Source organism: Cyanistes caeruleus, chromosome 1, assembly GCF_971803275.1.
Source record: "Cyanistes caeruleus chromosome 1, bCyaCae1.hap1.1, whole genome shotgun sequence".
Classification (NCBI taxonomy): domain Eukaryota; kingdom Metazoa; phylum Chordata; class Aves; order Passeriformes; family Paridae; genus Cyanistes; species Cyanistes caeruleus.
This window is the reverse complement of record NC_141701.1, coordinates 103603139-103616350: the sequence shown is the minus strand read 5'-3', so window position 1 is coordinate 103616350 and position 13212 is coordinate 103603139. Positions and strand designations below refer to the sequence as shown.

The 13212-nt window shown below is 39.6% G+C and overlaps 2 protein-coding genes across 8 annotated transcripts in view; one reads left to right on the top strand and one right to left on the bottom strand.

The window, feature by feature from the left end:
• The window catches only part of UBP1 (upstream binding protein 1), a 50612-nt gene extending 41287 nt beyond the window's left edge, over positions 1-9325 (top strand). For 3 of the 6 annotated variants that reach the window (XM_086846456.1, XM_086846434.1, XM_086846413.1), the window contains 8 exons: positions 1349-1452; positions 2128-2182; positions 2369-2462; positions 3748-3838; positions 4493-4599; positions 5946-6088; positions 6661-6712; positions 7421-9325. In XM_086846456.1, coding sequence (XP_086702582.1) covers positions 1349-1452; positions 2128-2182; positions 2369-2462; positions 3748-3838; positions 4493-4599; positions 5946-6088; positions 6661-6712; positions 7421-7458 — 684 coding nt within the window. In that variant the 3' untranslated portion in view covers positions 7459-9325. The remainder of the gene's footprint in view (positions 1-1348; positions 1453-2127; positions 2183-2368; positions 2463-3747; positions 3839-4492; positions 4600-5945; positions 6089-6660; positions 6713-7420) is intronic. The other 3 variants (XM_086846445.1, XM_086846423.1, XM_086846466.1) reach the window with 2 other exon arrangements.
• Positions 9326-9545: 220 nt separating this feature from the next.
• FBXL2 (F-box and leucine rich repeat protein 2) overlaps positions 9546-13212 on the bottom strand; it is a 51551-nt gene continuing 47884 nt past the window's right edge. For both annotated transcript variants that reach the window (XM_086846482.1, XM_086846493.1), the window contains 2 exons: positions 12364-12576; positions 9546-11418 (listed from right to left, as the gene is read on the bottom strand). In XM_086846482.1, coding sequence (XP_086702608.1) covers positions 11311-11418; positions 12364-12576 — 321 coding nt within the window. In that variant the 3' untranslated portion in view covers positions 9546-11310. The remainder of the gene's footprint in view (positions 11419-12363; positions 12577-13212) is intronic.

Sequence of the window (13212 nt, the reverse complement as noted above, 5' to 3'; positions counted from 1 at the left end):
AGAAGAGAGACAACAGGTGGGAATATATAGATTTGGAGGAGGAATGTGTGGGGACACTGTAGCCCAAAAGGATGGCTTTGATTATGTAATCAAAGACTGTGCATGCTGTGGCTAACAAAAATGCTGGTTTGAGTCAAATCTCAGAGAGATAAAGAAAGTTCCTCATTTTTAAGCTATTTGCATGCAAGATAAATGAATTTTAATTCTATGTGCCATGCTGAGGAACTTGCCATCTTCTGCTGACAAGTGAGGACTGGGATCCAGCACAGAAATGTTGCTAACTTTCTTACAGAAGGTGGCGGCTTCCCTTATTTACTCTTTCCCTCAGAAAGAGGAAGGATTATTCAACACAAAATTGTTGAAACAAGTTTCCAGTGGTATTAAGTCATAGTTGTTGCCCCCCAGCCTGTTCTACAAGGCTGTGATATAAATCTGGAAATTTTTTACAAGGTATTTAGCTGGTACGTGATAAGTATATCAAAAATCTTTGTTGTCTTAACAGGCATGGTGTTAGCTTACCTGATCTTGAGCTGCTTGCTTGTTTAAATTATGTCTTTAAACATATCAAAACTTGTTTGGCTTTTGTTTTTCTTTAAAATACTGGGTTTTTAGTTTAGCTGTTGGAAGCACTAAAAGGTAGCCTTGTTTCTAAAAGCTTTATCACGACAATTTTTAATAATACCCAAAAAAAGACTGACAGTATTGGACAGCTGGCTTATCATATATTTGTGATGACTTAAGCTTGTTTAAAAAATTCCAGTTTGCCAAGCAGTTCAGAAAAATCAGTTCATGTAAGTAAGCATAATTTTAGTCCTGCAGTAAGTTATTAAAAAGTCTGAATTCACAAAATTTCCTCTGAAAATTCTGTTTGTATTTGATTGCTCTCAGGGCAGAGACATAAAATTTATCCATAAGGTGCAATCTAGCTTCACAGCTTTACTTACTATTACAGAACACTTTTTGTCGTGTCATTATCCCTGCAGTTTAAACAGCCCTTTCATCCCTTGCAGGATAAAAGACTTTTCCCAGCAGGTGGCTGGGGGTTGGTCGTTTTTCATTTAAACTGAATAATCTGTACAGGTCTTTTGTCACTTTCACCAATAATACCTTCATTTTTTAAAAGAGAAGATAGTATAAATAGAAGGCTTCATAAAAGAGCAAGATAAAACAGAACTGATTTTTACCTGGAATATCTGCATGTAATATGTGGGATAAGAGGGAGTCTTCATTTGGGAGTGCAAATCAGAATACTCTGTGGATAAACCCCTGGCTTTAAATGACAGAAGTGTGCATCAGAGAAAAGAAGATATTATCAAGAGAAACTTAAGTTTTAATTCTTTATCCTCAGTGCTCACCATGGCCTGATACTCCTACAACATTTGTAAACAACAGTCCTACTCCTGCTCCAGCTTTCACTTCTGCTCAGCATAACACCTACAGTGTCCCAGACAGGTAGGTTTCTATTCTGTATCCCCATTGAAGGCAACATTTTTAATCAGGTTTATTCAAAATGTTTTCTGAGTAAATTCAACTGTGTTCTGTTTCTACGGGGGAACTGGGAGATTGTTTTGACCTATATATCCATTCTAGAGTATGGCATTTGTATCACATGGTTCAGTTATAATGTAATTACTTCTGCCTCACCACCTTTCTTTCTTACTATGCATTCTTTAAAACAACTTCTTGTCCTTTGTCATATAGCAAATTCTTTACCTTTTCACTCTTGTGATTTTGTCCTTGACTATGGAAATTATTTTTAGCTTTTTTTCAGTAACAACAGTCTTCATTTCCATCATACACAGTTAGTATAATTTGCAAGAAAAAGCCCCAACAAATATTTTCAAAAGCTTTAAACAGAAATTGCATTGGTGAAAACATTTTGTATTGAGGTGTTAATTAATCTACTGTAACCAAACCTGCACTTCATCCAAAAATAATTGACAGTGGTGTGGTCTGATCCATAGACTGTGGAATGCTCTTTCCCTTAAGTTTAACAAGTTGCAATCTTCTAATTGCTTCAACTGCAGTACCTATTGTTTTGAAAATTTCAAGTTAATTTTCAACAATGCTTAAATATGTTGGTTTATAGAATTCTAGTAATACTTGGGTTTGTTTTTTAACCTGTAGCAATTCTTCCTCCCCAAATCATCAAGGAGATGGAACCTCTCAAGGATCAGGAGATGTGAGTATTTGCTTTCTGGTATTGATCATAAGTGTATTTGTATAGCTGTGTCAGAATATTTGATTTACACTTGATGCTAATAGGTCCTAAGAAATTATTGAACTGAGGGAGATTTTTTTTAATTGCTTGGGTTTTGTTTGGGTTTTTTAGTGTCCAAATTACCATATCCAATCTCATTTCTTACAGCAGCTTCATCCTTCAGCCACAATCCAGGAAACTCAGCAATGGTTGCTCAAGAATAGGTTCTCTGCCTATACAAGGCTTTTTTCAAATTTCTCAGGTATCTATAGTTTACTTTTTTCTTTCTTTGTGTTACTGAACAGGTTCTGTGTGGGAAAAGAGTTCTCTAAGAGCATTATAGTATACATATTTATGCATATTTATTTACTAATTTGCTGGTTAAAGAGCCGTGCAGTTCCCACTATATGGTCACAAGACATGGCAATAGATGGACTGTGTGGGGCTGTTTTGCTGTTTACTTCTTCAGTCTTCCATAGAATTGTGCAAAGGGTGGCATGACACAGTATTCACCAAAAGTAAATTCCTTTTTCTTTGGTGAGACTTGCTGGGGACAGTGTTGTGAATGATGCCAGCTCTCTGCCTCTCGGCTTAGCTCATGCTTTTGTCAGGATTCCCTTTGTACCAGGCTTTTTTTCTGGGAAGGTTATTCTTCTGCTGCTGGTTAGTTTTTGACCTGTGCTTCTTGTATGAGGGTTGCTGAGCTTTCTCAATAAACTTTAGTGCCAAATTTCTGACAAAGACTCTTGGAAAACTTTTTCTTTTTCATTATTATCTTTATAAAAGTCAAGTACTAGCTGGCTGGCATTTTTTTTGAAGCAAGAGGTGTGGTATATGTGACTTCTATTATACTATCTCAGGTCTGGGTTTTTTTTTTTTTGCTATAGTATTTAAGGGCTATGATCAATCTTTGCTGGCTTTTATTTGTGCATTCCTGAATAGTCTGTGGGGTATTTTCATGCATAAAGACTATTTTTTTTTCCTGTTTTCCCACTCATCTGTTACAGTGACTGATATTTTGGAGTGTTGTTTTCTTTGCTTACACTCATGCTGCTTCTCAGAAGAATCTATCTTCCCATTTTTTGCTTCAGCAGCACCTTCTATACACAAGTGCATTGTTACAACTTAAGTGCACAGAGGAAGAGATGGATGGGTAGTTGAATGTCTGGGGTAATTCACTGTGTGACAAACCGTGGAATATTTTTGCTCTGTATTTTGCATGTGTTCAGAATACACTATCATGGGTGCCAGCAAAAATCAGTGTTTGTCTCTAGAACAGTCATCTCTCTCCACAGAAGTTGTGTGCCTTGCAGACTCGTACTGTTTCAAAGATGTAAACCCCATAAACTGTAACTCACCACTTTTGGAAAACAGGTTGATTTATATAGCACTCACTAGAGCCTGGTCTGAATTTTACTTATTCCTGTAAAATTCCATTTTGGACATGGTGAAGTTTGTTACTCTTAGTTTAAAGGAACCTACAATTTATTTTAGAAAAAACTGATGTGCTACAGTAATCTTCATTAAATCCTGATGTGTTTGTCCAGGTGCTGATTTATTAAAGCTGACAAGAGAAGATCTGGTACAAATCTGTGGTCCAGCCGATGGAATTCGGCTGTATAATGCACTGAAATCCAGGTGATGTGCTGACTGTGAGGCCGAGTGGGTTTAGGTGGGGGATTCTAGAACTGGGACATTTGGGCAGTTAGTGTCAGGATGGGCCTTGGTGCCTGTGTCATCTGCCTCAGGACTTGGCAGCAGTATGTTTAAAACTCTCCTCCTTTGCACATCTCCAGGGCAGGCCCAGGTGAGGTGCAGCTGGGCTGTAAGGCTGCACCAATGCAGTTGGGCCCTGCCAGCTTCTTGGATATGGATGGATTTATTGGCAAGACACAAAACTGGTCATTTGGGGAGCTAAGAACAAATTGAGGCCTTTGGAGGTTACAGGTATTGTCTGCTAACACAGGGAGCATCCCAGGGGATGTCTGATTCTCTCTGAAATGTGTGTTTGGTACCGTTGGCCCTCCTGGAGGAATTGCTGTTGTTATTCAGTAGTCTTGTTACAGGAGTCCAACAAGTGGTGTCTGTAGGAGCTCTGAATGGATTGAAATATAACTTAAATTCAGCTGCATGTGAGAGACCACTTATTTAGCGATTAATGTAATTTTTTGGGCTCAGCGATAAAAAACATATCAAGTGCACTGATAACAAACCTCCAGTTGTGGCATATCAGCCTCTGTATTTGCAGGGCACGTAGCCTTTTGTGTGACGTGTGATTTCCTTGGCTTGCAGGTCCGTGAGGCCCCGCTTAACAATCTATGTGTGCCAGGAGCCCTTACGGAACATACAACTGGAATGCCAGGACGCGGGCAGCGGAGACAGCAACGGTGCAATATACGGTACGGCACGCGGCAGGACACGGCTGGGCCTTAGCAGTAAAACAGGATAGGTGGGAAAGGGAAAACAGCAGTGAAGAGGCTGAATTGCTGATCCTGCTGTACAAAGCAACCCTGGCAAGTTATATCCCAACAGTATTGCTGCTTTAACAGCACAGAGCAAACAGAACCTGAAACCTCTCAAGGGTAAACCATTGAGCATTTTCAGTCTGTTGACAAAACTAACTGTAATTACAGGGTCATGAATGAAGGAGCTCTGGAATCAGCTGTGCATGTTGTTACAGACAAGATATCAACCATATAAATAAATGTAGGTGCATGTAAAAGCCACATGCAAATAAAACAGTTCTTTCCCATTTTCTGTTAGATTCTGCTGTCATTTTCTGTGCAACTGATCTGAAACTGTAGAGCCTGGACAAGGAAGAACAACCAAGTAGTGAATGGGCTCTTGATTTTCGTATTATTTCCCTGACAGCTGTTGATTCAACACAGATGGAAACGTAACTGTTTATTCGTAAATTCATGTCACTCTTACAATTAAGAGAATGGAACTATTTGAAATGATTCTTCTCTTGCTCTTGGCTTTGAGAGACCTCTCTCCCCAGCTGAAATCTGCACAGGCTACTTCAATAGCACTTGTGGGTTTTCCATGCAAGAATTGAGGTGGAGGAGGATCTGTAAATAAAATACGGCTGCTGTCAAATACATGTTTCCACTCAGGATATCTTCAGCCAGAAGAACGTGCAACCTTGGAGCTGCCAAGAGTTTCCTGCACTGTTAAATAAAGATACAGAACTGTAAATACAGCTTCAAACTGAACAGCTGCTTTGTCTTACTGTTCTGTTTGCTGTGCTGCATTCAGCTCTGAGATGCTCTGTAGAAAGTTTATTCAGTTGTAGAAGGCTTTATTTACCAAAACCCCAAAATCTACTTCTGTATTTAAAGCAATAGCATAGGCACATAAGTGGGATGTAAGTATTACCTGATTCTTTTGAGACTGACCAAAATTGCTTTCAAAACCATCTTTAGGTGACTCTCTAAAGATCCACTTTTAAGTCTGTTTGACATGACTGTGCCTTTTTGTGCAGGATACAGGAAAAAATGTGGAAGTTGCCTTTAGTCTCAGAGCAAATAGAAGCCTCCCCTCATCAGAGTTGTGTTTATGACTTTTCCCTGAAAGAAAAGTTAGGGCAGTTCATGCTTTTAGTGAGAGCAGGGAGAGAGTAAACTAAAAGTTTTCGGTTTTAAAATTTTTGAAAGCCTTGAATATCAACAGATTCAGATATTTTTAATATAGTTAGAGTTACTGATTAGTACCATGCTTATGTAAATAATTTCTTTTCTTGTAGTTTATCATGCAATCTACTTAGAGGAGATGGCAGCCTCAGAAGTCACACGCAAGCTTGCTTTGGCATTTAATATTCCTTTGCATCAGATCAACCAAGTTTACAGACAGGGTCCAACAGGCATCCACATTCTTGTTAGTGATCAGGTAATTGAAATTCTATTTTCTTGGCATTTTATTTATGACTGGAAGTGGAGGGTTTTCTTATGCTTGCTTATTTATTACTGTTTTTTCTGTTTGATAATGGAACCCTAGTATTTTCTGACATTTAGACTATTTTTTCCTTAACAATAAAATGAACAGAAGGATTCCTTAAATGTGACTCTGCCTGACTGAACTGAGAAGACAGAGGCAGCTGGTTTATATAGTTCTGAGAAGCTGCAGCAATTATTTAGTACATATTTATTTTGAGCACGCCCAAAGGCAGGGAGCATTTAAACACTGTTGAACTCTGCTTGTTCAAGTGTCTCCTCCACAGAGTGCCAAAAACACAGCCAGCAGTAATAGGCTCCCAGCTGGTTGTCACTAGAGTAAAAAAGTAGTATTTTACTAGTAATGGATTTTAATTTGGTATATGCCTGTCACTTGCTGAACACAACCAGAAATACACAATTGCGTACAAAAGGCTGTGTTTAATATCAGGGTTGTTGAGGGGTGTTTTTGTTTTGTGTTTTGCATTGGTCACACTCAGAAGGTTTTGAAACTTTTTTTTTTTGTAGATGGTTCAAAACTTTCAAGATGAGAGTTGTTTCTTATTCACCACAATAAAAGGTATGTTGTCGCTTTTGACAGTCTAAAACTTGTTTATTCCAGCAACAAGCCTTCTTTAAAATTATAGAAGTTTTGCATACACAGTGGCAGAAGATACTCAGAGTTCTTCCTCTCCTAGCTAATCTCTGTGTAGCATCTCAGGCTCTTCTTCAAGCTTTCAGTTCACAACCAGTGCAGGATTCAGTAACAAACCTTATGTAAAATTTAGTCAGACATCACTGGACAGTGATGCTGCTAATAATTGTTGAGAATGGTGAAGTTTCAAAATAGGCTAAAAAAAAAAAATGTTAAAAATCCTGGCAGTAGTTACTCTGAAGTTCAGAAATTTAATCTTAACTGAGTCCTGAGAGTCAGCACAACTGAGCATAACATTTTGTTCTTTCTCTGCTAGTCAGTAGTCATCTTCAATAGGCTGTTGTTGAATCCCACTCTTTCTTACAACTCCAATTTATTTCTGATACAAAGTGTCAGCAAATGGCACTAATCAAGTTGGACAAATCTAAGGACAAGTTTGACTCTGTGCAAACTTTACCTACAGAAACTGTTCCTCTTTGAAGATCCAGTTATAAATCATTAATCATAACCTTTTTAAAGTTTTTGTTGTAGATGAGTTTATTTTCAAAGTCCATACTTGGGTGTTTTGGTGAAGTGGCTTGTAGTTCTGTGATTCTGTTCAAGAAAGACTGACATTTCCTTTGTTTTTTTCAGCTGAAAATGGAGAAGGCTTCCATATAATTTTGAAGTGACATCACATACTTGCTAGACTGATACTCCAACACAGAATGAAGTCCTGCCTAAAGATTATGAAGATCATCCAAAACCTTAGGATCTAACTTCACTGTATAAGATGTTTCATATTGAAAACACAAAATGACCTTTCTAATGAGCTGTTTGATAGGTGAACTTTCTTATCACTGCCATAGCTAAGTGTCCTCATGAGAGGTATAATGCCATGACAGCTTCTGTACAGGCATGGAAGACAATGTAAGCAAAGGTGCTTGCCCTTCACTGAAATAAGGCAAACTATGGCCAGTAGATACAGTTTATAGAAGTGAAGCAGTGCTGCTTTTCTATTATCTGTATCCAGTTGGAGATGAATGTAGACTTATTTTGGGGCATTTACCTTTCTGTGCCAGTTTGTCTATTACGTGCTTGTACCTTACGCTGATTTTATTTTTTGATGTTAGCAGAGCACATGCTAATCTGTGTGAAGATGAGTAGTTAAGGTGATAGTGATCAGGTTGTCAGGTCTTTGAGAGTAAAGCTGTCAAAACAGCTTCCCGTGTAAATTGTGTATAAGAGTGTATGTAAGAAGTGTAAATGCCAGAACAGGGCTTTTAAGAAGCCCTAGACAGATGCAATATATGCATGCAGCAAACTGCATTATCAATAGTACCTTATTGGAGGGATTAATATAAATCCTATGGGGTACCAAGTAATTGTGTTTTGCTTTAATGAATTTAATGGAAAAGAATTGCCTATGCATCCTTTATGTTTAGTTTCCTAGGTTCTCTGCGGAGCACTGCTGCAGTTTAACTCTTTGCTTGTAAAATTGTGGGTTTAAAAATAATGGCAGTGAGAAGTGGGGTTTTCAGTGGAATTATGCTGATGAGGGAAGATGACCCACTGGCACCACAGGGCTGTCATAGCTTTCAGCAGCATCGAATAAATTGCTTGAGAAACACTAAATACACACCCTGTAAGTCTCCTTCTCAGCAGGTGAACGCCCTGCTGGCGCTCCTATTCTGGACAAATCTCTTCTTACCTTTTTAGTTGTCCTTCCTGCACCCTCCATCCATCCATACTGTACACCTGTTACAGTGCCTCTTCCATATGACCAAATATTCACTTTTCTCTGAAACAGGCAATGTGCTTTCTTGGTATTTTGGATATGTCTTGTAAAGTCATGGCACAGCATTTCCTAGGCTAACATTAAGTGGCAATTGGTTGTTAGGTACTTAAAGGGGAGTATTTCCAGAGGTACACAGAGGTAGGTGACAGTTTCAGAGCTGTTATTCTGTGCCTTTGGAAAGTTCCAACTTGATCTCTGGCTTAAAAGCTTGGGAATAGTTTGCTTTTTATGCTGCGGTGTTCCGTGTAAACCAATACTACAGCATGTAGAAAAGCAACTTTTGACTTTTTCATTTCCCCTTTCATAAGTGGCTCAAATGCTTAGCAGAAAAGCTTCTGAAAGCTGTAGCATTTTGAAAATTTAAATTCATCAAACCTAGAGGGTTTTTTCCTATTTTTGGTTTTTTGGTTTGGTTTTTTTTTTCTGCACTGAAAGTAAAATTTTATGTTCTTAAACATTTCTACCTATAAGTTGTTCATCTTTGGGTATTGTTTGGTCCTAGTATTTTCCTGAACTGACACTTGTGTCTTTTTAGCTCACACCATATTCAAATCCAAATGTTTTATAAAAGTGGAAAAATCCTTGATTGGAAAGTATCCAAATATCTAATTTTAAAGAATATTGAAAGTTGTACAGTAGTTTGTCCAGCGCTCACTTGAAATTGGAATTAAATTATGGCACCAGCAAATGGCTTTTGTTTTTTAATAAGATGTACACATTTCAATTTAAGTATAATAAATGTTTTTCAATAATTTTGTAAATGTGCTTTTCTTTTTGTTTACTTTTTTTCCAACGCCCCCATTAGAGACAGTCCATTGTTAAGGTTCAGGTTAATTGCAAGACCTGCCCTAACACAAATCGTAGGTCAAGGTTAGGAAGGGAAGTAAACCAGCTCTGCAGAATATCCTGCACACAGTGCATTCACATGGATCTTCTAGCAGAAATCTTGCTTAGATTTGAAATAATTCCAACAAATTCAAGTTTGACATCAGCTGATTGTTTATTTAAGTGTCCTATATCAGAGTAGGTTCCATTTGTTTTTGTACATCTTCAATGCAATAGACTTACAAGGTTCATTATGGTCTTAGAAAAAAAAAAACGAGCCAACAAAAGGCAACACATCTTGACATATTGGTACCAATGACTGCCCTGGTACAGTTGAGAATAAAATCTGGTTCAAACTCTCATTAGACCAGCAGTGTCTTAATGGAACTCTGAAGTATGATTGTAACAGCACTCCACTACTGTGCAAAAGAAGCCCAGATTGGCTTATTTTGTAGTAATAAAGAAATCCATGTACTGTAGTCTAAAGTGTAATTTAATCCCAAAGCTCAGGTCTTAATTCACTGTCCCCATTCTCTGTGAGTCATGAACACAACCCAGTCATTGCTGGCCACAGAAGTTCATGTTCACACTTAATCCTTTTTAGAAGTGGTTTAAAATTTGCAGGGGGGAAATGGCAGTTCTGTCCAGTAGTAGCTTTTCCAACTGCTTTTTCGTTTTCAGTAAACACAGGCCCTGAACTCTTAAAACACACACACACACACAGAAAGTCAAACTTACACAAGAAAAGCTTTCTGAACTGTCAAGTAGTTTCTCTCAGATAATTAAATTGCTTAATATAAAAAAAGTTTATCTAATCGTCTAGCACTGAAAAACTAAAGATGAAAGCATGGCCTTAAGAGTTAATACGTAGATTTTTATCATCATTATTATCATTCAGACGTTGACAGCTTCTTAACCAAATGTGAAGAGTTTGGCTTTCTACATTTGAAAACCACAGGTCTGGTGTGGTTCAACTCCTGCCTACAGACTGATGAGCCCAGATGCTTTTCCCTCAAATGGGTGGGCCAAACTGAATTCCTTGCTCCATCCTGTTTTCCATTCATCTGTAGAAAAGCATGTGTGCTACACCCCTCCTCCTGGAAGCATCCTTTCCTTGCACTCCACGGCGGTCCCGGAGGACGCGGGGATGGCGTTGGCGAAAGCACCATGGATGGCTGTGGCAGCAGGTACAGTAGAGTGCACGGGCTCTACCACAGTGGATTTCTTAACCCCGTTCAAGGCCGATGGCATCGGGCAGAACGTGCGTCGGCGACGGGCAAGCTTTGTAAGAGCAGAGTTCAACTGAACCAAGTCCAAAACTTGGGAAGTATTTCTAGTTCTATGGGTATCTTGAGGTACTATCTTACCTTTTGACATTACCTATTAGCTCCTGTTACATAATTAAATATGAAGCTGAATCATGAAAAAGAACAAGCTGCTGTTTCACTGTAAGAGCTTATGATTACTTTGCATTTTTTGGTCAACATCTGCTAAAGCTGATTTGTCCTTAAACCTGATACGTGATCTGTGGTGTATATTACAGAACAGCAGGCTCAGTTCCTTGGCATGGCCCATGTTACAGCAGAACTTCACACCGAGTAGTGCTGACAAATGCAAATTAACTTCCAAGTTTCGTGAACTTCCACTGCGCAGCTGCTACGCTGCAATGCCCACGTTTGACACGGTACCGCAGTTCTCATGCCAACAGAAGGAAGGAGTTACTAATACAAACCAAAGCATCACCAACTTAATCCACAGCTGCACATTACGTTAAGATTTTTACCTGGGGAAAAAAAACGCTTTTCTTGTCACAAAACTGGATGACCAAACACCACCATTAGGACTTGTCAGGAAACCGACTCCTTCCGCTGACTTGCTGTCCCATTCTTCAACCACGTTTTCTGTGTGGCTGCACTCACTGTCAGAGGATAATACAGCATCTGCAGAGGCGCTGTCCGCTCCCTCCGACCGATGGAGGGGGTGTTACTGGAGCAAAGTAAGCATGAACTTTCACGTGAGGTAGATGAGCCTGTGGGTGAAAAGGCTGCATTATAATGGGAGAGAAAGAACAGAATTGAAAAGAGAAGCAGCATACCTCAACTGTTGTGCCAGCAAATAGTATCTCATTAAGGTTAGTTAGCAATAAAGCATCTCCACAGTGGATGCCTGCCAAGCTGTCTCCTTCCATGTAATTCTTCTTGCCCTATCCAGCTAAGGCACACCAGCATCTGGGCACTCAGCTTGCACAGGGCTCCCCCTGGTTCCCCAATAAAGCTCTGCATCAGGAGAGGCACATGTTCTGCTGCAGGGTGAGAGGGACAACTTGTCTGAACCTTGTCTCCCAAACACTGCTGTTCTCATCCTGCAAAGCAGCATGAAATATAACTCTGCTTCTGCCCTCAATTTGAGTCACTATCAGGCATGAGCTTTCCAGTTGCAAAAGTGTTTGGACACAATTTTGGATACGAAGCTGCAGGCAGGTTTAACTGCAAGGTTAAAACACTGTCCCCACAAGGCAGGTGGTCCCTGACCTAACGGGTGAGATACACATGGAAAAGGTTTGGGGCTGGATTCCCAGGCCTAAGGGTCCTACAGCCCACCAACTGAAATGTCCATGCGGCTGTTTTACTATTGGCAATGTGTATTAACATATACTTTAGGATATATATATATGTATATAACATATTTTTAGGGTTAAGCATGCCACTACACCATCCTAAAAATGGAGGCCTGTATTTGAAAAAATACAGAAAGAAGAAGATAAGAGCTCATCATTCCAAGAGCAAAATGCCACAAATCAGAACTGACAATTATTGTTGTTCATCCAGGGATGTTACACCATGGGGACCTAACAGAAGGACAGTCAGACTCTTGATCCAGCCTTCCTTGCCTGGGACACCTGTAGGACTCCTACAATCTCAAGCAATACCAACAGCTCAGGCTTTTTCCATGGAACAAGCCAGGAAACACATACTCTGATCCGTTTGATTCCAGCTCGTGTGACTTGCTGACAGTCGTACAGCTCAATTCTCTCCAGGTTGTGGCAGTTCTCCAGGTGTTCCAGAGTCACATCCGTGATGAGGAGACAGTTATCGAGCTCCAGCACCTGCAGCCTCTCGTGCCCACACGTGCTGTTGCTCAGGTGAAGAATCCCATCATCAGTGATCAGTTCACAGTGAGATAAGCTCTAAAACAGAGAGGCAAACAATTAACAACATCCTGCAGTCCTAAGCTGCTCGAGCCTCTGGACATCAGAAGTCCTCTTCAACCTCCTTCACTCCAGTGGTTAAATAGCTACAAATAATACATGGCTGAAATCCAGAAGAGTAAAAAAAGAAACTGCTTTACTTAATAAAACGGCTGTACTTGATTTTAACTTTGCTTCAAAACAAGCTGAGTCCCAAAACACATCACTGGCAAAACTCCTTGGGCCCCTTTGCTCTCTATGAATGTGGGAATTCTTTTCCAATTGTCCCACACAGTGCAAACAGCATTGTGCCAGAAACAACTTTAAAGGATGATGGAGAACATACGGGAATAGATGAGTGTGCTCAGGGGTTACTGTTTCACAGCTGCCATGTTCTCATGCATACACCGGGACCAAGCCTGTGCAAGTCCACATAGATAGAGAATGGACTGATTTGCCAAATAATGATTTAAAAAAAACCCAAGCCATGAACATTTGGCACCTCAGGCTGTACAGACAAAGAGCAATAAACATCTTGTACAGCTGCAGGAGCAGTCTTTTCTGCAACAGTCAGCATAATAAACCAAAAAAATCTGCTCCTCTTCAGCACATTTTTTTCACTCCCTTGAATTTCAA